The 27,426-nt window shown below is 37.4% G+C and overlaps 1 protein-coding gene and 1 pseudogene across 3 annotated transcripts in view; one reads left to right on the top strand and one right to left on the bottom strand.

Moving 5' to 3' along the window:
• Nucleotides 1-24,192, top strand: part of NUP35 (nucleoporin 35) — a 30,455-nt gene extending 6,263 nt beyond the window's left edge. For both annotated transcript variants that reach the window (XM_080667730.1, XM_080667731.1), the window contains 6 exons: nucleotides 2,080-2,137; nucleotides 13,593-13,734; nucleotides 17,382-17,451; nucleotides 18,673-18,801; nucleotides 20,328-20,492; nucleotides 21,906-24,192. In XM_080667730.1, coding sequence (XP_080523856.1) covers nucleotides 2,080-2,137; nucleotides 13,593-13,734; nucleotides 17,382-17,451; nucleotides 18,673-18,801; nucleotides 20,328-20,492; nucleotides 21,906-21,983 — 642 coding nt within the window. In that variant the 3' untranslated portion in view covers nucleotides 21,984-24,192. The remainder of the gene's footprint in view (nucleotides 1-2,079; nucleotides 2,138-13,592; nucleotides 13,735-17,381; nucleotides 17,452-18,672; nucleotides 18,802-20,327; nucleotides 20,493-21,905) is intronic.
• Nucleotides 4,619-5,239, bottom strand: LOC308247909 (deoxyuridine 5'-triphosphate nucleotidohydrolase-like; annotated as a pseudogene). The gene has a single exon. The product of its transcript is annotated as a deoxyuridine 5'-triphosphate nucleotidohydrolase-like (transcript).
• Nucleotides 24,193-27,426: the final 3,234 nt, after the last annotated feature.

The following is a 27,426-nucleotide window of genomic DNA, read 5'->3' as shown; positions in this document are numbered from 1 at the left end:
TTATAGGTATGCCTTTATTCGCCTGTCCATGCCCCCAACATACTTAATATACATGTAGAAATGTTTATGGCTTAAGTCATTCCAATTCTTTTAAAAGTTTAATATTTATACATAATTCTGTGAAAGAAAAAATGAAGATTCAGGGTTTTATCCAGATGTAGTGTACTTAGTAATGATTTGAAATCTTTGTTTTAGGAATTATTTTATTAATGTAAGACCACTATCCTTTTAGAGCTATGTTCGCTGTTTAACTATTTTACTAAAAACACTGCCTCCTGCATATTTATGAGCTAACTAGTGGCCCGGTGCATGAAATTCGTGCATGGGGGCATTCCCTCAGCCCAGCCTGCACCCTCTCCAATCGGGGACCCCTTTGGGGATGTCCGACCACTGGTTTAGGCCTGATCCCACAGGTCAGACATCCTTCTCACAATCTGGGACTGCTGACTCCTAACCGCTCACCTGCCTGCCTGCCTGCCTGATTGCACCTAACTGCCTCTGCCTGCCTGCCTGATCTCGCCCCCAACTGCCCTCCCCTGCTGGCCTGATCTCACCCCCAACTGCCCTCCCCTGCCGGCCTGATCGCCCCTAACGGCCTCTGCCTCAGACCCCACCACCATGGCTTTGTCCGGAAGGAAGTTGGACAGCCAGTCGACCCGGTTTAATTAGCATATTACCTTTTTATTAGTATAGATAGATTATATAGGATAGGATTTCTTAAATGGGGGGCGGGGAGCCTTTTTCATCAGGAGGAGATGCTTATATGGCTTATGTTATATTTGAACAGTAGTATTTCAGACTTAACAAATTCGGAATAGTCTGTTTTGGGATATTTTTCTAAAGGTTGGTAAGTAAATATGATGTTCAGTTTGGTGTGAGAACCACTGGCTTAAAGTTTATGTTTTCATTGCTCCTCTGACAATACATGAAAAGAAAGATAGTTTATAGTAATTGATATGTTCAAAATGTTTAAAAGGCTATGGATCATAATTTGTAGAGGATGTTTTTGACTTGAAAGTTGGTTAGAATATTATAATTAGGTTAAAACCCAAATTAGATTTGCCTCCTGAGACTTTGCTCAACCTCTCTCTAATTATAAAAGATGTTACTACGAATTGGACAGTACATTTTGTATCTCTCCTAACATTCTTTCAACATTTGGTTCTCAGTGCTAGATGATACAATCTGGTTGCTAGATTTTAGATTTCCTGAGTTCAATCAGAATCTTTTAAAAAAAATCTGTATAGCACCAGTTTATCCCAGTGATAGAGTGTTGGCCTACAGACTGAAGGGTCAAGAGCACGTACCTGTACCTCCGTTGTAGGCTCGATCCCCAGCCCTGGTTGGGGTGCATATAGAAGGCAACCAATCGATGTGTCTCTCTCACATCAATGTTTCTCTGTCTCTCCCTCACCTTTCCACTCTCTCTAAAAAACCAATGGAAAAATATCCTCGGGTGAGGATTAAAAAAAAAAATCTGTCTATATTTACTTCTAGAGACTCTTGTCATTCTTGATTTGGTATTGTTGTCTTTGTTTATAGAAGGACTTTTAGCTACTTTAATTTTCTCACATTTAAAAGAACTACTATTGATCACTTTGTAACTGTCTACCAGTAGCAGCAGAGGTATGCTGTCTTATTGTGTAGACTGATTTGAACCTATAATACTTAATGGTTTGTGTTTGTTTAAAAATAAAATTTTGCCATCTTTCTGTTTTTCTATGTGAGCTCGGTGATTTGAAGAATCACCATTACCTGTGTTAGTTCAAATATTGTACCTTAGGAACTAAAACCAAATAGCAGTGTTACTTCCTACTAAAAATAGTATCTTTTTACCACATGTGGCTTTACTTAATTTAAACAAATGGTATGATAATGGTCTAGCATATTTTCAATTAATACTGCTCAACTGAGAAAAAAAGTTAGGGAATACTGTTTGATTGTGAGCTAGTTATAGGCATCTCCAGTAAGGTAGATATTCAGTTGTCTATTGAATGAAGCTCTTTAGCACTTATTGTGTATATGTTATGGTTAGAACTTTCCATTTGTACCTTAACACTTTCTTCTGTTTTTATGTAGCCAAACTTATCAGTAATGCAGAGTCCTCTTGTTGGAGTTATGACAACTCCTGGAACAGGTAAGCAGTGCCTTTTAACACCAAAGACCGTTCTCTACTTTTTTGAATGAAGATAATATAAGACCTTGATTGATAATTGCCAAATTTATTTCTTTTATATTTCAAACTTGGAGACTTTTTCAAATGTAAGTAATTTCTTTCAGAAAGGAAATACTTTGTATATTGATTCTTCTCTGAATTTAAAGGTAAGATGTGAATTATATTCAAAATATTAATAATTTAAAAATATACTTGATAGTGTCTCCTAAGTAAACAAAAACTATAATAAAAAAGGCCATTGGAATTGGGAAGAAAAAGAATACATAAGAGTGAATAATAAAAGGTGTTTTGAGAGATATTAATGATATTTATAAATCTGTAATTAACTACTAACAGCCACTGGTTATGCCTAGTTTTTTGTTTAAGATTAATGGTATTTTTAATCACATCAACATCATCATTAGCACAATTCTTACATACTCATATATTTATAGTCTATCTAATGTTCATTCAGCAAATAATTGAGCACATGATCATGTACCAGGTCCTGAGAAACTGAACAAAATAGATAACCCTTGCCTTTATAGAGCTTACATTTATTTACAGAATTTACATTTATAAATAAAATAAGTAAATTATACAGTTTGCTAGAAGGTAATACATTTTATGGAGGACAATTAATCAGTAAAGGGGAGTAGGGAGAGTTTATAGTTTTTAATAGGGTGGTGTATTAATTTTCTATTGTTGCATAAAAATGGCCACAAACTTAAAGGTGGCTTAAATAATACAGATTGATTATTTTACATTTCTGGAGGTGAGAAGTCTGAAATGGGTCTCAATGGGCTAAAGTTAAGGCAATTATAGGCTGTGTTAATTTATGGAGGCTCTAGGGGAGAATCTGTTTTATTGACTTTTCCATCTTCTAGAGGCTGCCCACATTTCTTTGCTTATGGCTCCCTGCCTCCGTTTCAAAATTTGCATCTCTCTGATCATTCCTCCCTCTCGCTTTTAAGGACCCCTGTGAATACTTAGGGCCATTCTGGATAATCCAGGTAATCTCCCTATTTTAAGGGCACTGATTAGCAGCCTAATTCCATCTGCAACCTAATTCTCCTTTGCGTATAATGTAATGTATTCCCAGGTTCCAGGGATAAGGACGTGGACACTTGGGGGTAGGGCATTATTCTGCTTTCTATAGATAGGGGTAAAGAAACATTTGGTCAAAACCCTGAACTTAAGTAAGGGAGGTAGGGAAAAGTGTTACAGACAGGAAATAACAAGCACAGAGGCCCTGAAGTGGGAGTGTGCCTAGGGTGTTAACAAAAGAGTAAGGAGGCTAGTGTGAAATGAACTGAGTAGGGGAGAGAATAGTAGGAAATGAGGTTAAAGAGGTAATGAGGACTGATGTTACAGGCCTTGAAGGTCATTGTAATAACTGGTGTTTACTCAGAAAAGGCGGAAAACAAATAGAATGAGACTGCTGCTGTGGTGAGAATAGCCTTTGGGATAAGGGCAAGGGTTGAAGCAAGGAGACCAGATAGAAAGCTACTGCATTAATTCAGGTGAGGGATGATGGTGGCTTAGATATAAAGGAGGCGGGCCCTGGCCAGTGTGGCTCAGTTGGTTGGAGTGTTGCCCCATGCACACTCCCAACAGGTCGAGAGGTCATGGTTTGATTCCTGGTCTGGGCATATGCCTAGGTTGTGGGCTTGATCCCCAGTAGGGGACGTGCAGTTGGCAGCTGATTGATGTCTCTCTCCCTCTCTCTAAAATAAATAAAAACACTCTTAAAAAAAAAAAAAAAAGAAACAATAGCAAGATTTAAAATGAACCAAATCAACAATTATATAACACAAAATGTAATAAACACCCAGGTAAAACATTATGTCAGAACGCATAACAAAAGCAGTATCCAAATACAGATTTCGGTTAACCAGTCTGTGAATACTTACTGTCAGTGTCCTTAAAGTCCAGATTTCTACTTCCAGTTTGTTCAAAGCTATTTAGGCTTTTTCTATTATGCTCCTCTAATTTCTTCCAACCTCTACTCACAGCCGGATTCCAAAGCCACTTCCACATTTTTAGTTGTTACAGCAGCACCCCACTTGTACCAATATATGTATTACTTTTTTTTTAATCTGTGAAAGGATTCAAATTTATTGAATAAAGGCTTTGCTTATGATTTATAAAACAAATCAAAGAATAAGTTGTTGAATGGGTAGCATTTAGTGAATTAAATAATACAGTTCTGGGGATCTGTAATTGCTGTACATTTGATTGAAAAAAAAACAAAACAAAAAACTATTAAGTTACAATGAATATTTGTACAACAACAAATGTAGAAAAACACAAAAAAGTTCAGTGTGATCCCAACAGAGTACCCTTTTCCTTGATCATGAGAGAACCAAATATTTTTAGAATCTAAAGCTGTTAAGTTTACAGAAGTGCAAAACACCAAACAAAAAACTCTTTATTTCTCATTTTCTATTCTTGGCATAAATTTTAATTTTTTCCAGTAGAACCAAAGCCTCCTGAGCCCCTTTCAGTGTCATCCAAAACTTGAACTTCTTCTATTTCTGGATAAAAAAATCGGTTCACAAATGAGCTGTGCAATTCGGTCACCCTTTTTTACTTCAAATTTTTCTTTGCCAAAATTAAACAGTATAACACCAATATTTCCTCTATAATCTTCATCTATAACACCAGCTCTACATCTATAAAGTGTTTTGCAGCCAAGCCGGAACATGGAGCTACTCTTCCATAGCACCCAGAAGGAAGAGCTATCTGGATGTCGGTTTTCACAAGGGTTTTCTCCATGGGTGGTATTGTGTAATCATAGGCACTGTACAGGTTGTAGCCCGGGGTGCGCGCGGACCCCTTGGTGGGGGCGGTGGCGTGCTCCGAGAGCCACACGAAGTGGAGCCACAGGCCGCCCTCCTCCGCGGGCCGGGGCCGCTTGCTGGGGGAGATGGCAAGTGTGTCTTCGGAGCACGGCATGGCAGGGTAGTATATGTATTACTTTTATTATTTTTTTAAAAATATTGATTTCAGAGAAGAAGGGAGAGGAAGAGCGAGAAGTAGAAACATCAATGATGAGAGAGAATCATTGATCGGCTGCCGGCATGTGCCCTTGACTGGAATCCAACCTGGGACCCTTCAGTCCGCAGGCCAGCGCTCTATCCACTGAGCCAAACGAGCTAGGGCTACTTTTAAATTGCTGCCATGACAAATTACCACAAGCCTTATTGACTTAAACCAATACACATTTATTATTGTGTTTCTATAGGTCGGATGTCTGGACACAACTTGGTTCTTTCTTTAGAGCTCAGGCGTCAATAGGGCTATGTTCCTTTCTGGAAGCTCTGGGGATGAGCTGCATCCAGACTCATTCAGGGTATTGGCCCAATTCAGTTTAATGTGGTTGTAGGACTGAAGTCCCTGGTTTTTTGATGGCTGTCACCTGGAGGTTGTTCTCAGCTTCTAGGGGCTGCGCTCATTCCTTGGCTCGTGGCTCCCCATCCATCTTTAAAGATAGCAAGTGGTAGATAAATCTTTTTGTGTGCTTGGAATCTCTCTGACCTTTCTTGTTGGATCTTTGACTTGACTTTTCTGTTAGCTGCTGCTAATTCTTGATTTTCCATTTTCAATATTGCCATATTTAAGGTGATTGGAGATGTTACACCTTATCTCTCCCACATTATCTCAATATAATTATATCAAACTTTATTCCTTTTATATTATTTTTATAGCATTATGACTATCTAAAGCATTGTCAGTGCTGATTCAAGTATAATAATTAATCCTTTCTGTAAAACTTTTTCTTTAGTTAATCATTGTCTCTTTCCCCATTTGTCTAATTTTCTATATCCCATTTGCTCCCTTTTTTTATTTTTATTTATTTATTTATTTATTTATTTTATTTTTTTAAAATATATTTTATTGATTTTTTACAGAGAGGAAGGAAGAGGGGTAGACAGTCAGAAACATCGATGAGAGAGAAACATCGATCAGTTGCCTCCTGCACACCTCCCACTGGGGATGTGCCCGCAACCAAGTCACATGCCCCTGACCGGAATCGAACCCGGGACCCCTCAGTCCGCAGGCCGACGCTCTATCCACTGAGCCAAACCGGTTTTGGCTTGCTCCCTTTTTTTAAAAAAATAAATCTTTATTGTTCAGATTATTACAGGTGTTTCTCTTTTTTTCCCTCCCATAGCTCCCCTCCACATGATTCCCCACCCCACCCCATGCCCTTACCCCCCGCCAGTCTTCATCCATAAGGTGTAAGATTTTTGTCCAATCTCTTCCCGCACCCCTCACACCCCCTTCCCCCTGAGAATTGTCAGTTTACTCCCTTTCTATACCCCTGATTCTATTATATTCACCAGTCCATTCTGTTCTTCAGATTTTTTATTCACTTGATTTTTAGATTCACTTGTTGGTAGGTATGTATTTGATGTCATTTTGTTGTTCATAATTTTTATCTTTACCTTTTTCTTCTTCCTCTTCTTAAAGAATACCCTTCAGCATTTCATGTAATCCTGGTTTGGTGGTGATGAACTCCTTCAGCTTTTTCTTGTCTGTGAAGCTCTTTATCTGACCTTCAACTCTGAATGATAGCTTTGCTGGGTAGAGTAATCTTGGTTGTAGGTTCTTGCTATTCATCACTTTGAATATTTCTTGCCACTCCCTTCTGGCCTGCATAGTTTCTGTTGAGAAATCAGCTGACAATCGTATGGGTGCTCCCTTGTAGGTAACTAACTGTTTTTCTCTTGCTGCTTTTAATATTCTCTCTTTGTCTTTTGATCTTGGCATTTTAATTATGATGTGTCTTGGTGTGGTCTTCTTTGGATTCCTCTTGTTTGGGGTTCTGTGCGCTTCCTGGACTTGTAAGTCTATTTCTTTCACCAGGTGGGGGAAGTTTTTGGTCATTATTTCTTCAAATAGGTTTTCAGTTTCTTGCTCTCTCTCTCTTCTTCTGGCACCCCCATAATTCTGATGTTGGTACGCTTGAAGTTGTCCCAGAGGCTTCTTACACTATCTTCAACTTTTTGGATTTTTTTTTTCTTTTTGCTTTTTCAGTTGAGTGTTTTTTGTTTCTTTGTATTTCAATTCTTTGACTTGATTCTTGTGTTCCTCTGGTCTGTTGTTGGGTCTCTGTATAATATTTTTTATTTCAGTCAGTGTATGTTTAATTTCTAGTTGGTCCTTTTTCATATCTTCGAGGGTCTCGTTATATTTATCGGGCTTTTCTAGGATATTCTTGAAAAGCCTTATAACCGTGGTTTTGAATTCTATATCCAGTCCTTTGTTTTCCTCCATTTCTTTCGTTTGTGATCTGTTTCTTTGACGCCGCATTTTCACTGCTTCCCTGAGTTGGTAGGGGAGCTTTGTGTGCTAGGTTTCCTATATGGCCCAGTGGGTTGGCCTCCCCAGTTAACCTGAGGTGGATACACTTGGTGCACCCCTTTGTGGACTGTGTGTACAGCCTTGTTGTAGTTAAGTCTTGATTGTTGTTGGTATCACTGGGAGGAATTGACCTCCAGGCCAGTTGGCTGTGAGGATCAGCTGTGTCTACGCTGGGAGAAGTTCAGTGCTGGAGACAACCTTATAGGATTAGACTTGCCAAATTGCAAAAGCCTCTGTGCTCAGCTTGGATGGGGTGGAGTCTGAGGGCGGAGCAGACAGTCTTGGCTTCCCATCAGCCTTGCCCTTGCGAGTGAGCGTGCGCGCCTCTAGACCTCTGCCTTCCCCGGCTCCCAAGTCTCTACCAGAGAGTCCAGATTCCCCCCGCAAGAGCATGGGTCCCCAGGGGCTCATCTGGAACTAGGGTTCAGTACAGTCAGAACTGGGGCTCAGTGCAGTCAGGAGCTTCCGACTCCCTTCCACTAGGGAAAGCCTGTGGCAACCTCCGCAATCTTTGTGCACACTGGTTGCACGCGCCTCCAGACCTCTGCCTTCCCCGGCTCCCGAGCCTCTGCCTGAGAGTCCAGATTCCCCCGTAAGAGCATGGGTCCCCAGGGGCTCGCCTGGAACTGGGGTTCAGTGCAGTCAGAACTGGGGTTCAGTGCAGTCAGGAGCTTCCGACTCCCTTCTGCTAGGGAAAGCCTGTGGCAACCTCCGCTGTCTTCGTGCACACTGGCAGCCGCGTGCCTCCAGACCCCTGCCCACCGGGGCTCCCCCGGGTCTCCAAGTCTCTGGGTGCCTTTCTCTCTACCTGACAGTCCAGACTCCCCCTGTACGAGCCTGGGTCCATGGGGTTTCGCCCAGAACTGGGGTTCAGTGCAGTTGGAACTGGGATTCAGTGCAGTCGGGGGGCTTCCTTCCCCCTCTCCGTCAGAGAAAGTCAGCCAGGCTCTCAGCCACCCTTCCTCTCTGCGCACAAAGACCCTTTGCTGTACCTCCAATTCTCTGTGAGCTTTTCTCTTTCCTTCTAGTTGTAGAATTTCCACTCAGCCAGCTTTCCTGTGGTTCTGGATGGTGTCCGTTCTGTCTTTTAGTTGTAGTTTTGAAATTGTTGTGCGAGGCAGCAGTTTAGGTGCTTACCTATGCCGCCATCTTGGTTTCTTCCCATCTCTGTCTTTTTTTAAATGTTCATATTGTCAAACACATTTTTAAATTTGTTTTAAACTGAAAACATCTCTCTCGTAGCCTCTCTTGGCTGTTTTCTGTTTTAGCATGGTTTAAGCTATCATCCTAATACTTGCTTTAGCAAGTTTCTAGAGTTTAGCTTTTTCCTAGAAAACATGCATTCTTCTTAGTTTATTTCTAAAAATAATATGTTTTGATGAAGAACATATTTGAGTAGCTTTCTAGGAAAGCTTGCATGGGAAGTGAAATTTAAGACCTCATTTCTGAAATCCTTTTTTTCTGTCTTTATACTGGATTGCTAACTTGGCTAGGTATAGTATTTTATATCAGAATTTTGGAGGCATCATTCCATTGTCTTCTAGCTTCTAGTATTCTATAGAAGTTATGTACAGTGTGGATTCCTGAGTCTTTGTATGTGGCCTGGTTTTGAAAAATTTAAGATCTCTATGGTTAGTGTTCCCAATTTCACAAATGTGCCTTGGTTTAGGACTTTTCCATTTGTTTTGCTAAGGAATTAATTAACGGATCCTTTAATAGTTCTGGGAAACTTCCCCTGTTCTGGGAAACTTCCTTGTACAGTATTTGATAATTGCTCTCTCTCTGTTTTCTTGGAATTTCTTCTAATTATGAGCACTGTAGATTTTTCTAATTTTCTACTTTTTCTTCCTTACATTATCTTTTTATGTATATTCTACTTTCTGAGAGCTGTCCTCAATCTCAGTTTCCAACTCTTATAATAATATTTTGTCATTTTAATTCCCGCAAATCTTTTCTGTTGTTGATTTTTTAATGTACTTAAAAATGTAGCATCCTATTCTTGTTTCATAGATGTAATAACATACCAGTGAGATTAATATTGGTCTTTTTTATTCCTGCTCATATTGTCTATTTTCTTCTAGTTCTTTTTCCCACCTCTTATCTTTCTTGATGAAGGCATATTTATTGAATGAGTCACTAGAAAGCTACTTGGAATTAGTATATTTGTGCGCATCAACATTGGCAGGGAGGGCCTGAGAGGCTGTTTATCTCTTATTGGGCTTCACTGTAAGGGTATTAGACAGTTAATTAGATTTTTGTTAGGAAGATTATTATTTTATTCTAGAGCCTCCTGTTCCAACTGCTACTGCATTACAAAAAGTAATGAAACTTAGTTTTTGAGGAAAAGGAATCAAAATGGCTCAGGACTCAACAAGTCCAGTCACTATTTAGTTTTTTTTTTTCTTTTTAATTTTCTTTGACCTTTTGAGTATTATATCTTGAGAGTAACTTGATTCTCCAGTCCTCCTTTGTTTTGGGTTAATAGTGTGTCACTGTGAGACAATATTAGCTTGTTTAAGAGAATTTTTTATGTGGTTGTAAGGAAATCATCCTGTATTCATTAATAGAAAAATAAAACTTACTCGTAATTCTTTTTGCATCTCAGCTTTGGATTGGAATAGTAACTTTATTATTCATTTCCTAATAGGTTTGGTCCCTGTAAATTCTTATGTTAGTCATGCATTTATAAGGCATAGAGGAGGTACTTGACACAAGATCAGCATTTACCAAAATATGTGTTTTATTGAGGGTAAAATGTGGTCAAGTACAGTATAGGAAATTTTAGGTCAAATGTAGTTGCAAATATCTTTTTATTGGATAATCTTCGTAAGCTTTTTATATGTAAATTTCCCATTAGGACAATATAGTATATGGTCTTTTATAAAACTTTTACCACAATACCTCTTTTTCCCCCTCTGTAGAGTATCTTTTTTATTTTTTAATAATATACTTTAACAAATCCATTTGACTGTAAACACTTTGGAAAGACTTAGAGTGATTTTCAACTCAATTGGGAATTCAGAAAAGATGACAAGGCATCAGGTGTATATGTATAGTGAGAATGTGTTAGGCAGAGAGCCTTCAGAAAGTTAGTAAACATGGAGTTTAAACCATGTGCAAGGTCCTGTAGTACAGTGTTCTTTTAAAAATTGAAGACCAAATTGGAATTCCAATCTAGGCTTTTAGATGATAGCTATTGATACTTAGCATTAAAATAAAAACTGAAAACATTTTAAAGTATGTTTTCAATTAAAAATAGTCTGTTTCACCCTAGCTGGTTTGGCTCAGTGGATAGAGCGTTGGCCTGCAGACTGGAGGGTCCCGGGTTCGATTCCAGTCAGGGGCACATGCTCAGGTTGCAGGCTCGATCCCCAGTAGGGGGCGTGCAGGAGGCAGCCAATCAGTGATTCTCTCTCATCATTGATGTTTCTATCTCTCTTTCCCTCTCCCTTCCTCTCTGAAATCAATAAAAAAAATGTTAAATAAATAAATAAAAATAATGTTTCATGTAAACAAAAATAACCTTTTTAAAAATAATTTTTTACAAGAAAAGATTTTCATGAGAAGAGTGACATTGTTTTATGTTTTTCAAATCTTAATCTCTTACTTAAAATATAGCTGAATTCTCATAACTGCTTCTGTATTCTCTCTGAATTGATTGAACCACATCAAATAGATTTTAGAAAAGACCAGTGTACTCTCGTGAGTGAGCGAGAGTGAAAAAGGCAAATGAAACTTTAAATTATTAAGAAAATAATTTTGACTTAGCTGATCCCATGAGAGGGTCTTGGGGAGCCCAGGATCTAAGGACCACATGTATATAACTGTTGCTGTAGTATTTATGAGTGTTAACTAGGTTACAGATTGAGAGCTCATACTTTGAGTTTGAATTGCCTAGATTGGATTCCAGCTTCCTTTCTGGATGTTATTTCACATCACCCTGTTTCCTAATTTGTTAAATGGAGCTACTAACAGGATCTATCGTATAAGGTTAGAATTAAATTAAATTATACATTTAGAGAATGATGTTATAAGTACTCAGTAAAATGCTACCATTCATCATCACTTCAAAATTTTAGTCCTGTTATATCATCCTTTCTCATGGTTTACCAGTGGCTTCCCAACCTATCTCAGGTAAAAGCCTAAGTCTTTACAGTGGCTTACACAGTTGTGTTTTTTTTCGTGACCTGGTATCTTGTTATCTCTCTGTGCTCATATAATTATTCTGACCTCATTGTGTAATCTCCCTCATTACTGTGCAAAGACTGGCCTTTTTTTTTTTTTTTTAATATATATTTTTATTGATTTCAGAGAGGAAGGGAGAAGGAGCGAGAGATAGAAACATCAATGATGAGAATCATAGATCTGCTTCCTGCATGCCCTCTACTGGGGATTGAGCCTGCAACCCAGGCATGAGCCCTTGGCCAGAATCGAACCTGGGACCCTTCAGTCCGCAGGCGGACACTATCCACTGAGCCTAACCAGCAAGGGCGAGGCTGGCTTTCTTGCTCTTTATCAAACACCAGTCCATGTCCTTTATCAGGGCCTTTGTACTCACTTTTTCCCCCAACTAATATTCACATTTTTACAAATTGGCATGTTCTGCATCCCATCTCCTTCAGGTTTTGTTTTAATGGCATTTCAATGAAAATTTTTTTCATTAAACCTTTTCACAGATGTACCTACATACTCCTTGTCTCTCTTCTTGCTTTTTTTTTTTCTCTGTAGAATTTTCTGTTTTCTGACATATTAGGTATTATTTGCCTCTTTCACTAGAATATAAGCTCCATTAAAAATAGGGTTTTTTGTTGTTGTTTTGCCCTCACCCACTGATATGTTTTTATTTATTTTAGAGTGAGAGACTCAGAAAGAGAAACGTCAATTGGTTGCCTCCTGTTGGGGATCAAACCAGCAACCTAGGTATGTGCCCTGACCGGGAATCTAACCCATAACCTTTTTGGTGCCTGGGATGATGTTCCAACCAACTGAGCCACCCATCCAGGGCTGTTGTTTTTTTGTTTTGTTTTGATTTTTAATTTATTTAATTGCTGCTTCCCTTTTTTAAAAAACGTATTTTTTAATTGATTTCAGAGAGGGCGAGAGAGATAGAAACATCAGTGATGAGAGAGAATCATTGATTGGCTACCTCCTGCATGCCCCACACTGGAGATTGAGCCTGCAACCTGGGCATGTGCCCTGACTGGGAATCAAACCTGTACCTCCTGGTTCATAGCTTGACACTCAACCATTGAGCCACGCCGGCCAGGCTGTTGTTGTTTTTAAGTCTAACTTGTTCACTACTGTATCTTAGATACCTGGAATTATGCTGAGTACATATTTAAATGCTGAAAGAATATTTCTTTTTTACTTTTCTGAAAAAATATCTCTTTATGAGTGAATCATTATTACTATTCCAAAGACTAAAGACAAATGGTCTCTGCTGCTCAGAAATGTGTGGTCTCAATAGGACAGTGCCTCTGAGATAAAATGAACATGTACAGCATTTAGCTTGGCATGTTGGACATGTAGACATACTCATTAGTTGGTATCTGTCATTGAAGGATAAGAAAAGAATCAGACATTTCAGATGGAAATGATCTGAACAAAAGAAAACTGCATTCACATCTTAGGAGTTAGGGTAGGAACCATTTAGTGGCATATAGGAAAAATAAGGGTAGAACATTATAGTGGAGGCCTGGGCATTTGGATTTTGTTCTGTGGGTAATGAGTTGTTACTGAATATTCTTAAGGCCTGAACAGGTGCCATGAGGAAAGGTTTGGAAGATGAACCCAGCAGAAGTCTTTGAGGTTGACTGAAGATCCTTCTGGTGTAGCTTAACTGAAGATTAATAAAACATTTGCAAAATCATAAGTTATTCTCACTTATTAATGACTTCTCAAATTGTATAGTAGTATAAAGTTATCATTTCAGAACAGTTGTGTATTTTAAATTATTTATTCAATTGCCAATTTTTAATATATTTTTTCCTTTAAAACTAAAAGCTTTGATTTAAAAATAACCAAAATGTTTATATTGGTAACTAACTTACTAAATATACTAATATAGGGCAAAGTATGTTTAGTCCAGCAAACATTGGTCAACCACGAAAGACAACATTATCTCCTGCGCAGTTGGATCCTTTTTATACTCAAGGAGATTCTCTGACTTCTGAAGATCACCTCGATGACACATGGGTAACTGTGTTCGGGTAAGGTTTCTGGATCATTTACCATTAAAAAAATAATAGCCCCTCGTCAACATTTTATAATGAGTTTTCTCAAATATACAAAAAATTAAAAGAATTGCACAGCAAACACCCATATACCCACCACCTAGATTCTGCACTTAACACTTTGCTACATTTATTTTTGTTGGTGCATTTCAGAGTAAGTTGCAGACATCAGTACAGATCACCCTGACACGTCACCTTGCGTATTATTATCTAGTGTTTAGATTATTTTCTCTTCTGTGTATTTGCTGGACATTGGAACAGGGTTGCTCTGTTAGACTTAGGAAGCTCCTTTCTATCTTTCTGGTTAGTGACTGTTTCTCTGCTTAATAGTCGACTTAACCAGTTTGGAACTGACAAATTGAATTTCATATAAATACTATGTCACAAGTATACATATACTTTCTAGTCTCGGAATATTGAATATTAATAGAAATTGTGCCTGACACATCTAGATGCATTTTGAATAGATTTTTAAAAATTTATCTTTATTATTGAAAGTATTACTGATACTCTGTTTTTTCCCATTGACCCCTCCTCGCCTGTACCCTCCACGCCCCCAGGCCTTCACCACAGATTGTATCTGTGGGTTATACATATCTACATATATAAAAGCCTAAGCGACGGTTAACGACAGAATGACCGGTCGCTATGATGCACACTGACCACCAGGAGGCAGACGCTCAACACAGGAGCTGCCCACAGGCCCTGATTGCCCATGGGGCCTGCCAGCCAACCTCCCTGTCCCTCCCCTCGGCCAGCAGGTCCCGATCACCCAATCAGGGCCAGGCTCCAGGCTGGGATGGGAACTGGGGGGTTGGTGGTGGCAGGTGTGGGTGGTGAGGGAAGGAGGAGGCGGGGAGGCAAGGAACCGTGCAGTGGCAGTGCACAGACAGCGAGGGAAGAAGGAGGCTGGGAGGCGGGGAACCTGATCAGCCCTGATTGCTAGCCAGGCCTGGGGACCCCACCTGTGCACGAATTTCATGCACCGGACCTGTAGTATGCATATAAATTCTTTGGTTAATCTCCACCTACCCATCCACCCACCTCTGCCTTCACTCTGGGATTTGACAGTCTGGTTCATCCTTCTATGTCTCCGGATTTGTTTTTTAGATTCTACATATGAGTGAGGTCATGTGATACTGGTCTTTCTCTGACTGATTTATTTTGCTTAACATAATCTCCAGGTTGAATAGATTTTTAGATCAAAAAAGTACTTTAAAGCATCTTAGAGATATTGCATCATTTACACATGAGGAAATTGATAAATTGATTGATTTATTCAGAGGTTTACATCTAGTTATTACATCAGCAAAAACCCCAGGTCTTCTGATTTTTAAACTGTTATTGTTTATACTGTACTATATAAGATTTGTTTCTGAAAGTGTTATATGTCGTACTGATATCAGACCTAATTATATTTCATTTGGGGTAAAAAAATATATAAAAATAACACATGAGCGTCTTGAAAGAAGAACAATGCACAGTAAATGTTAATGGACTTTATCCAGTTTATTTAAAAGTTCCAAGGAATAAGAATATACAGTGAGCCCTGGCCGGTTTGCCTCAGTGGATAGAGTATCCGCTTGCGGACTGAAGGGTCCCAGGTTCGATTCCGGTCAAGGGCATGTACCTTGGTTGCAGGCACATCCCCAGTAGGGGGTGTGCAGGAGGCAGCTGATTGATGTTTCTCTCTCATTGATGTTTCTAACTCTCTATCCCTTTCCCTTCCTCTCTGTAAAAAATCAATAAAATATATTTTTTAAAAAAAGAATATACAGTGAAAAGTTTTCCTTCCCGGTTTGGTCCCAGGCTACAGTTTTTTCCCCCCCTTTAAAGCAATAGTTGCCACCTATATTTTGCATAATCTTTCAGAGAGATTCTGTGTGTCACTGATTTTATGTATGCAAAAGGTTAAAAGCAGGACCATTGCTTTTCTTGTTCTGCAGAAAACCTGCACTCAGCTCTTTATTCATAACAATTGGTCTGGCTCCTTGATTTTTGTGTGTGTTTGTTTGAATTTTTATATTCTCTCATGAATTCTGTTTTTTTTTTTTTTTTTTTTTTTTTTTTTTTTTTTTTTTTTTTTTTTTTTTAATTTGGGTGTCTACTCCCAAGTCTGTTTTTTATACTCAGTAGTAATGGTGTCAGTTATAAGATTCCTCAGTAATTGTGTAAATTATTTGAAGTACTTCTTCCAGTCCTTTTTCTCTTTTTTAAGACATACACTTTCTCAGCTATTTATTTTCTGTTGGTTTTATTTTTTAATAACCCTCTATATGAGTTTAGTTGCAGGAATTGAAACATTTCTTCTAATGGATAAAATATTTTGATCATTTATAGAGAAATACATCAGGGTCAGCATGGTATACCATTCGTTGCTTTAGGGTGATTCTTTTACAGGATATTGGAATGTTTCTACTCAAAGTGGTCCTAGACTCTTAGAATTATGTCTTATTTCTGAAGTACCTCCCTCACATGCAACCATTATTTTCCTCCTTCATTTGTTAGCCACCCTGTCTCATTTTTTGTTTTTCTTTAGGGTTAGAAATCATATTCAAGCTTATATAACATAAAATAGAATTCCAGTCCTGACTGCAGTGAGTATTTTACTCACATAGATTTTAATGTGTGGTGTTACTCATTTATTTTTGGTGACTCAGATTTTTTTATTTTTTCCTAATCCTACCTCCTGGCTAAGGAAACTCCAGATTTTCAAATTGAAATAGCTTTTTGGACTATATAAGTATTAATGTCTTGTAAAATATTCAAACCATAGAGAACTTGATAAAGAAGAAGGTAAAAGTTACTTAGAATGTTCCCATACAGAGTATATGGCTATTAAAATTTTGGTAACCATCCTTTTAAATGTTTGTATATGATTGATACTGGCACTGACTGTTATTTTTGTTTCAGGACTAAATTTATGAATTTTCAGGTGCTCGGTATATAATGATATGACTATATAATTTTAAATTCTTTCCCTTTTAATAACTGTAGTATATTTAGATATTTCTCTCCTCTCTCTCTCTCTGACACACACACACACCACCCTTGTAAAATAAATTATATACAGAACTGCAACTTTATAATTTTATTCTAAGGGCTGTGATAGTGGTATTGAGAGAATTTCAGAGGTTTCAGGGAAGGAATCTGGAGATACAGTATAATGGCTGAGTCAAAACTAATTTTAACATTTGCTTTTGGCCAATGGGCAGTGATAGATTTAGCTGATGGGGGAAATGGGATGATCGAGGATTTCCTGTGGTTCTAGACCAGTGATTTTCAACTGGTGTCCCACAAGAATTTTTAAAGCTTGCAATGCCTGACTAGTCAGGGGCACTGATGTCTTTTCCCTTATTTTGTCAAATAAAAAAAATGACAATGACCAGTAGAATAGCCATCCATTGTGAATCAGATTTATGCCTGGTGGTTGTTTATTTTTTGTCAGATCAGCAAAAGACATATATCTTGGTGTGCTGCAGAATTTTAGTAGTTTATGTGTGCCATGAGGTGAAAAAGGTTGAAAATTGCTGTTCTAGACAGTTGGAAGGAATTTATTTTGAAACACTTTTAAGTGTGGTGATTTGCATTCATATTTATTGTTGGACAACTCTCTTTTTCAGGTTTCCTCAGGCATCTGCTTCCTATATATTATTACAATTTGCACAATATGGGAATATCTTAAAACATGTGGTAAGGCTTAATTCTTTTCAAGATTTGGGCTGAGGACAGATAAGCTATGACTAGAAGGAAACTTTGCTGCTGAATTTTGTCTGCTCCTACTTTTTTTTAAGTTTTCATGGAATATGTCTATTAGAGTCTAAAAGGCTGGAAATTGTATAGTATTTGTCAAAAAGGGACAAAGAGAGAAAATAAGCCAGAGAACTAGAATTTCAGGCTTCTCTCCAACCCTTTTCTTAATTAGTTTACAGTCTTTTAAAAGCATAAATTATGCCAAATATTATATTACTGTTTTCCAAATTGAGCTTGTTTTATTGGGGATAAAGGAAAAGAGAGGCATTCCTGACTTACAGAGTTCTTAAGGCTTTTTCACTTATAGAGAGCTTTTTTTTAAAAAAAAAAATCCTTATCCAAGGATATGTGTGTGTGTTGTTGTTTTTTTTTTTTTATATATATATTTTATTGATATTTTTACAGAGAGGAAGGGAGAGGGATAGAAAGCTAGAAACATCGATGAGAGAGAAACATCGATCAGCTGCCTCCTGCACACCCCCCACTGGGGATGTGCCCGCAGCCAAGGTACATGCCCTTGACCGGAATCGAACCTGGGACCCTTCAGTCCGCAGGCCGACGCTCTATCCACTGAGCCAAACCGGTTTCGGCAGATATGTGTGTGTTTTTAATTAATTAGTTTTTTGGTTATTTTTCTTTTTATAGAGAGATAGAGAAAGAGAAGCATCAATTGGTTGCGTCCGTATGGGTCCTGACCAGGAACTCAAAACCTTTTGGTGTACAAGACGATGCTCCAGCCACTTGGCCAGGGCTTTGTTGTTGTTGTTATCTTAGCCTTGCACAAGTTATAAATAACAATTTTTTTCTATTACTAGAGATTGACTTACTTCTACACAAAATCAGGTGATGAATACAGTTTTAAAAATTTTATAGCAAGTATTGATGAGACCTTTTTACTAGAAACCATTATCTTTTGAGAATTACTTTACTTTCAGATAATATTTGTCACATATTCTTTATGTTAGAGAATTGAGAGCTAGATAGAGATTATTGAAATTGTTTAATGGGATTTATGTTGAGTCCAACTATATAACCTTTTATAGTGCATCAAATAAAAAGTGGAAACAGATTTATCTTTGTATATTTCTATTTTCTTATGTAATTAATTGAATTTAGATTTTATATATTTTACATTTTAAGAGACAACTTTATTCTTTGCAGATGTCTAACACCGGAAATTGGATGCATATTCGTTATCAATCTAAACTGCAGGCTCGGAAAGCCTTAAGCAAAGATGGGAAGGTTTTTGGCGAGTCCATCATGATTGGTGTAAAACCATGTATAGATAAAGTAAGCTATTGCTTATGTAAGGGAAATGCCTTAATCCATATGAAGAGCACAAATCTAAATACTGACATTGGTGGTTACGTCACTTTGCTTCAGCAGGCCTCTTTTTCTTAGTTTGTAAACTGACGATGTTATTGTACTCTTTTCTTGCTAAGCCAAATATATTTAGTCACAAGACTTTAAAATTTAGAGGTAATCCATCCTAACTATTTCATTTTATTTATTTATTTATTTATTTATTTATTTATTTATTTATTATTGTTTAAAGTATTACATATAGTAGTACATATATCTCCTTTTTTTCCCCCCATTGACCTTCCCCTCGCCTCCCCTACCCACTGTCGCATGTCCTCGTCGCATGTCCTCATCCCACCCCCGCAGTGTCTTGTGTCCATTGGTTGTGCTTATATGCATGCATACAAGTCCTTTGGTTGATCTCTTTCCCTCCCTCCCCCTAACTATTTCATTTTAAAGATAAAGATGAGTTGAAGAGGACTTAAGTAATTTATCCAGAGTTGTTAAAGATGAAGCCTCGATTCTACTCTAGGTCTCTTAACTTCTAACCCAGTCTCTGTCTTATGCAAAGCAGCATCGAATTACTTAATTACTTTAAAGGAATAATGCTATTTCAGAATTAAATACTTCACATGAGGGTTAACTTAAATGGTGGAAGCTTTTTATTTCTATTTTTAAATATTTAAAATTATTATATATTTATATACTTATAAAACAATAGTGAGCACAACTTAAAGTTTTCTTTGTGACTTTAAAGTTATCCTGATTCTTTTTCTTTTTTTTTTTTAAATATATGTTTATTAATTTCAGAGAGGAAAGGAGTGGGAGAGAGAGATAGAAACATCAATGATGAGAGAGAATCATTGATTAGCTGCCTCATGCACGCACCCACCCACTGGGGATCGAGCCTGCAACCTGGGCATGTGCCCTTGACTGGAATCAAACCTGGGACCTCTCAGTCTACAGACCAACACTCTGTCCACTGAACCAAACCGGCTAGGGCCTGATCATTCTTTAAATAAATAAATGGGAAATATACTACCTACCAGGGACTGCTTGGAGATTATATACATACTAATGCACAAAGTAGACATGGTTCTTGGTGCTCATAGTCTAGGATCATTGTACCAGATGTTTGCAGAGGCTAGATGAGAATTTGGGGTTACAGGTACTAAATAGCATTGGACTTTAATTTTCCCTTCCCCCAGATTTTCCCAAAGACTCTTTTTTTCTTTTTCTTACTGATTTTCCATAGTGTTTGTTAGGAGATTCTTACTCTTGTGAATCTGTAGTTGTCTTGAAGATGTTTGTAGTCATTGGAGTTAAATTTCTGGCTGAACATTAGATCTCAAATGCTAGCGAAGAAGCATACATTGCTTAATCACGCCCAAAATTATTTAAAATATTACTTAGATCAAATAGAGTATATCTTTTAATAAAGTTTTCTTTGTAAGTAGGATGTAATAATGTATTATGTTTATAACCAGAGAAGTTCTTTATCTTTGTTCCTCTAGAGTGTTATGGAAAACAGTGACAGGTATGCTGTATCATCTTCATCTCTAGCCTTTACACCACCAATCAAGACCTTAGGAACACCATCCCAGCCTGGAAGTACTCCTAGGATTTCTACCATGAGACCTCTTGCTACAGCATACAAAGCTTCTACTAGTGACTATCAGGTATTTTAAGGGTTGGATAAAAAGAATGTACTTTAAAGGTTGAAGTGCTTACTTAGCATGTTTGACATTTTCATTGAATTGATTTTGTATGCCATTAAATATTTCCCACTGAAGTGATTGACTTGATGAAACCTATAAACTTTACATTCTTTAATTTCCTATTTTAAAAATTAGAATTTTGGAAACTTATCTTGAATTTTTAAAAAATTTCTTTGCTATTTTAAAAAACATTTCGATAGTCTAATTTGTTTTTTTCTAAGTTATCTTGGCATATGTGAACCTTTCTGGCATGAGGGAATATTAAAAAAACCTATTAAATTGATAACTAAATCTGATGGTATCACAAATGAAGAGCCTTCAGTTCTGTTGGAATAGAAAACATTGACCAGTTTTCATTTCAAATTTTCTCATTTTAAAAATGTTTAAAGGACAAATTTATTTATATTCATTGAAGAATGGTAGGAGTATTATGACTCATCTCAGTATGTTATTGTCCCCTAATTAATAAGGCAGAAGTTTGAACTTGCCTAGCAACAGACCTGGGTTCTAAAACAGCAAATAAAAAAGTTGTCTATTTAGTCTTTTGACTTCTTCTTGAAAATTGGAGATCATTCTTGAACTGGTGACATTTTTTCCCCTTTAGTTTCTTCTTTTTTTTTAAACCAATATTTTAAAGCCTTCATCTCTAGTAACTTTTGTATTTCTCCAGTTTTCTAATTTAAGGAGTAGCTGTAATTTGCTTTGCCAAAGGAATAAGATTTTACCATTCTTTTTTTTTTTTTTTAATATATTTTATTGATTTTTTTTTTACAGAGAGGAAGGGAGAGGGATAGAGAGTTAGAAACATCGATGAGAGAGAAACATTGATCAGCTGCCTCCTGCACACCCCCTACTGGGGATGTGCCTGCAACCAAGGTACATGCTCCTGACCAGAATCGAACCTGGGACCCTTAAGTCCACGGGCTGACTCTCTATCCACTGAGCCAAACCAGCCAGGGCCAGATTTTACCATTCTTAAAAACATAAGGGCCCTAACTGGTTTAGCTCAGTGGATAGAGCGTCGGCCTGCGGACTGAAGGGTCCCAGATTCGATTCCGGTCAAGGGCATGTACCTTGGTTGCGGGCACATCCCCAGTAGGGAGTGTGCAGGAGGCAGCTGATCGATATTTCTTTCCCATCGATGTTTCTAACTCTCTATCCCTCTCCCTTCCTCTCTGTAAAAAATCAATAAAATATGTTTTTTAAAAAAAAAACACATAAGGATGTTTTAACCAAAGCCATGTTTTAACCTTTAAATATACAGTTCATTTTTACAAATGCATTTTAATGTTTGGCTCTATTAAATTAGGACTCTAGAATTAACTATGATATTGAAGAAAACATAATCTTAACAATTGTGTTTTTTCAAAATAGGTCATTTCTGACAGACAGACGCCAAAAAAAGATGAAAGTCTTGTATCCAAAGCAATGGAGTACATGTTTGGCTGGTAGTATAGTGAGAGCTAAGAACTCAACCAACTACAAAGGAAGAGGCTGCTACACTAAAACAGCAGGGCACTGCCGGTTTTTCTTCGGTTAGTTATATAACCACTCTTGGCAGTGTTGGACAGCTAGCTCATACTTCTTTTAGAAGGCCTTCTCTTTAAGGATACAGCATGTTTGTAGCTCCCACTTTAAAAGATGCTTGAGACATGTTTTAAAGAAACAAAAAAACTCTGTAAATAGGATTTTGTGTTTTCTGTGGTAATGCATGTGTAAACACAACATTTAGCATTGGTAACTAAATTATATAATTGAGTGCATTGAGGCTTTGTAGTCATGAGTTGGTGGGTGAATTTCATGAAGGGGAACTGTACAGCTGCTTCTAACAAGACACAAAGATTGTTAACAATTTGAATTATGGCCTTTTAATTTAGATAGTATTTAATATTTTAATTATCCTTGTTTGTATATGTCTTATCGTGGATTGTCATCTTTCAGTATTCTTAAACCAAAACAGTCTTTTAAAAGACCTTCTAATGTTCTTGATAATAAACTTTGCCAATCATATGTATCAAATGTTTTTGAAAGAATGATTTATTTTATTATTACAAAAAGTTCTAAGTGCCTGCTGAAATAGAGCATATCTGTCATGAACCTTCATATACCCGTAATCCAGCTTTAGTAATCATCAATATGTTGTCATACATTTTTTATCTCCCTCTTTTATTTTTTTGAAAGCATATCTCAAATGTGATGTCAGTTAATCTAAATACTTGAGGCTATATCAAAAAAGAACATTTCCATATGTGATTACAATGTCAGTATAATACCTACAGAATTAATAATGATTTCTTAATATCTAATATGCAATTTGTTTAAAATTTTCCCAATTGACTTAAATGTATTTATAGTTGGTGTACACATGTATTTGGTTGTTTAGTCTTTGCAGTGTCTTGAAATCTAAATTAGTTCCCTTACCCCCAAACACACAGTAACTTGTTGAAGGAACCATGTGTGAGTTTCCTATAGCGCCTCATGGACTGAATTTGGTTGTTTTCTTGTTTAACTTGTTCATTATCTATCCTATATCCTACGAGCATGTCAAACTTGCGGCTGGCGAGTTTGACATGCTTGCTAGAAGTTAGATCTAGAGAGGATTAATTAATTATGGGGTGGTTTTTGTCTGTCTGTTTGTTTTTTAGCAAGAATATTTCACATTGGAGGTGTGTAGGAGGCAGCTGATCGATGTTTCTCTCTCATCGATGTTTCTAGCTCTCTATCCCTCTCCCTTCCTCTCTGTGAAATATCAATAAAATATATTTAAAAAAAAAAGAATATTTCACATTAGTATGGTGTACTATGTCAGATGAAATCAAGAGGCACCTAATTCTGATATTCCCCCTTTTAATGATGCTCAGGTTAGTCACTGGCCACATAGCAGAAGAAGCCTTTACACCTTCATTGGAAAGTCCCCTGTCACGTTTTTACATAATCTTTTTAAAGCATGCATTAATGACACGTGTGTGAATCGGTTATTCCATTAAGGTTTGGAATGATGATTTTTCCAAATATATCATTCCTGATGTATTTATTATTTGGAATTCTTTTATATAGAGGAACCTTGATCCATCCATGAATAGCACTATTTGGCTATCATGGAATACATATATGACAGAATGGTAGGATAAATATTTAGTCCTTTCTCTTTATTAGTTTTCAGAGTAATTTTTCGTGCCCTAGCACTCTCCATTGATGTCCATTGGTAATTAAAAAATTTCTCCTCTTCATTATCACTGTGTGCTTAGGACTTTTTTTTTTCTTTTCTTAATTTACCCTTTCAGTCATTATTCTTTTGTTCAAATTATCCCCTTTGGCTGGTGAGAACCTAATCAAGGTGGTTCTTAGGTGTAAAGGGGGTTTTTAGTTGAAATATATTTCACCATATTACATGTGTCTAGGTAATCTGCATCTTTAATACAGCTTTATAAAGAATAACTAAAATAACATATTGTATGGAAGGTTTTGATATGCTTTTTAAATCCCAGGCAAACTACCACTGAAGACTTGTTTTGTTCTCTGAGATAAAGTGATTCTAAGGAATGTACTGGCATGTATGAAAATCGATTTGTTGTTTCATTTACAGAGTATTTTTCATGTAAAACTTTTATATTGAAGGCTTTCTCTTTCAACTTAAATAGAATTATATTATATTTCATTACATGCAGGACTCAATTATTTAAGGTAGAACTGGCTACTAAATCTCGTTAAACTCGCATTTGAGTTACACACACTTTTGTAAAAAAAACTGGGTTTTGGTTTTTGTTTGTTTGTTTTGTTTTTGTTTTTTATTTATATAGACCTCTGTGGAGCATGAGGTTTGTTATCTGACTAAAAATATTCATTTGTGCCCTAACCGGTTTGGCTCAGTGGATAGAGCGTCGGCCTGCGGACTGAAGGGTCCCGGGTTCGATTCTGGTCAAGAGCATGTACCTTGGTTGTGGGCACATCCCTGGTGGGGGGTGTGCAGGAGGCAGCTGATCGATGTTTCTCTCTCATCAATGTTCCTAACTCCCTATCCCTCTCCCTTCCTCTCTGTAAAAAATCAACAAAATATATATTTTTTAAAATACTCATTTGCTATGTTTCTGTTTGTTTTTTACTAAGTATTGTATTATATGTGTCTTTGTACCCATCACAGCATTTATTTAGAGAATCAGGAAATAACACGTGCCAAGGCAGCATGTTGAACACCTCACACTTACACAGTGTTATGTCTCACTTATGTCCCAATAATAAATAAAATTACTGCCGAAACCGGTTTGGCTCAGTGGATAGAGCGTCAGCCTGTGGACTGAAAGGTCCCAGGTTCGATTCCGGTCAAGGGCACATACCTTGGTTGCGGGCACATCCCCAGTAGGGGGTGTGCAGGAGGCAGCTGATCGATGTTTCTCTCTCATCAATGTTTCTAACTCTCTATCTCCCTCCCTTCCTCTCTGTAAAATATCAATAAAATATATTTAAAAAAATAAATAAAAAATAAATAAATAAAATTACTAAAAACCAAGAACAAAAACGAAAAAAGTGCCCTGTCCGGTTTGGCTCAGTGGATAGAGCATTGGCCTACGGACTGAAGGGTCCCAGGTTCGATTCCGGTCAAGGGCATGTACCTTGGTTGCGGGCACATCCCCAGTAGGAGGTGTGCAGGGGGTAGCTGATCGATGTTTCTAACACTCTATCTTTCTCCCTTCCTCTCTGTAAAAAATCAATAAAATATATATTAAAAAAACACACGAAAAAAGCTATGAAATCTCAGAAAGTAAGCTGCCTTACTTTCCAGTACTTTATAAAACAACAGAAGGGGCAACTTGTTTAGAAACAAGCCTCTTTCTAAAAGTTCAGAAAAGCTAATTTCACACCAAAATAAGTAACATAAAACTATATAGTCCTGCAAGGTTTTTACATCCTCTATCCATTGAAAGCATGTCAGAAAGGCATGCCCATAAAGTAAATAAAGATTGTAACCTATTATTTGAAAGTGGGTTATATGATGTTTCAAAAATGATTCAAAATGTGAAGGAATACCAAAAACCAGAATCTGGAAAATACTATAAATGGGAAAAATAATTCAGAAATGAAGACTAAACTAGGAATAAAAACAAAGGCAGATAAAAGATAATTCTTTAAGGAAAATAGAATTTTAAAAAATACGTTTTTATTGATTTTTAGAGAGGAAGGGTGAGAGAGACCCATTGATCGGTGACCTCTTGGTTCCTGTGTCAATGCTCAAACACTGAGTCACAAAGGCTGAGTGAAAATAGAATTTTAAAAAGAGGATGGCTTTAGAAATCATAAAGGATTAGTGGGATAATGTCAATTTTAGAGATTTAGAAATATCAGAACATATATACAGAACAAAATCACATGAAAAATACTTTGCTGAAAAAAAGTTATTTGGAACTACATGTTGAAAGAACACCCTGCCTACCTGAGAATATTATCCCAGATACAAACTGGGTTTGGCTGTGTAGACAAAGACAGCAAGTGACTTAGAAAGCAAGACTAAATAGTACTATGCCAGGAAAAATTACACATTTGAGATATTGGGGGCGGGAGGAGATGAGCAAAAGATTTTCTATCTAACAAAATATTTTTTAAAAGTATAAAGATCATTGCTCAGACATTCTCAACATGCAAGAGGGTAGGAAACGTTTCCCTTGAGTGCTTCCTGAGGAGTAGGACTAGAGAACATGCTCAAACAAGGTAAAGAACTAGAAATATGTTGACATAAATAAAGTCTGGTGAGCATTACATTTGACATCACATCACTGGACCAAAGTGCCAACCAGGTTTATTGCTGGAAGCTCTGCTCATGGGGTGGGTTTTCCCTCATCACTGACTTGCAGCAGTCAAGTTTTGACTTACAGCAGCATATCAATCCGATCCATTTGTGAACCAAGCCTGGATTTTTTTCTGCTTTGAACTCCAATGAAGTCATAGACTGTGAGTTGAGAGAGATGTTGGTTTCCTGGCGGTAAGTGACATGGAGTTCTGGACTACCTTTTCATGAAACTTGAAGGCTCTAAACCTGCTTGGGCCCCAGTCCTAAATGTACCATGGGTTCTTACTCTTTTAGCTCATGGCTTGGTGAGTCTGACAATATCAAGCTTATGAGCAGCTCTGGTCGGTCACACAGTAAATGCTATGATATAATTGATGGTTAGGTGCTAAGTCACCTGTTCCAGTGCGCTTTCTCACTTTCTTCTGGTACCCTCTCTCACTTTGGGTCCCACTGTAATTTTCCAAGTCACCTGAGAAATGGTTTGAAGCATTTTTCAATGTGTATTTTGTGTTGTCTCCAAAATCCAGAAAGGTACCAAGGGCTGGTGTCTCTTAGTGGTCGGAGGAGCAAGATGAGTAATTTGTCCTTTAGGAAGGGATGTCTCGGCGTGCCCCAGACCACTTGATTCCTTATAGCTTCACCAGTGTGATAAGCCTTTGAATTTTTGTGGTGTGTCTCCTACCCTCTGGTACATGTGTGCCTTGTCAGGATGCCCAGAGTATTTGCCACTTATTTCTTGCAGGTTTAGTGTGTGTGTATGTATGTAGAGTTGTCTGTCGGATGTTTTTGCAAATGGAGAACTATGGTGTTTTGGTCCCAGCTATGTTTTTTTTTAGCAATTAAAGAAATGTAGCAATGTATTTAGGAGCTGAAGTTCTACAAAGAACTTCATTGTTGAATTAAAATGTAGTAGTTTGCCCTAGCCAGTTTGGCTCAGTGGGTAGAGCATCAACTTGTGGACTGAAGGGTCCTGGGTTCGATTCCAATCAAGAGCATGTACAGGCTTGATCAGGCAACCAATCGATGTGTCTCTCTCACATCAATATTTCTCTCTGACAAATTGAGGAGAAACCAAGATGGCAGCATAGGTAAACACCTGAACTCGCTGCCTCG

Source organism: Plecotus auritus, assembly GCF_963455305.1.
Source record: "Plecotus auritus genome assembly, chromosome: 5".
Lineage (NCBI taxonomy): Eukaryota > Metazoa > Chordata > Mammalia > Chiroptera > Vespertilionidae > Plecotus > Plecotus auritus.
The sequence above is the reverse complement of the archived record's forward strand: the minus strand, read 5'-3'. Positions and strand labels throughout refer to the sequence as shown.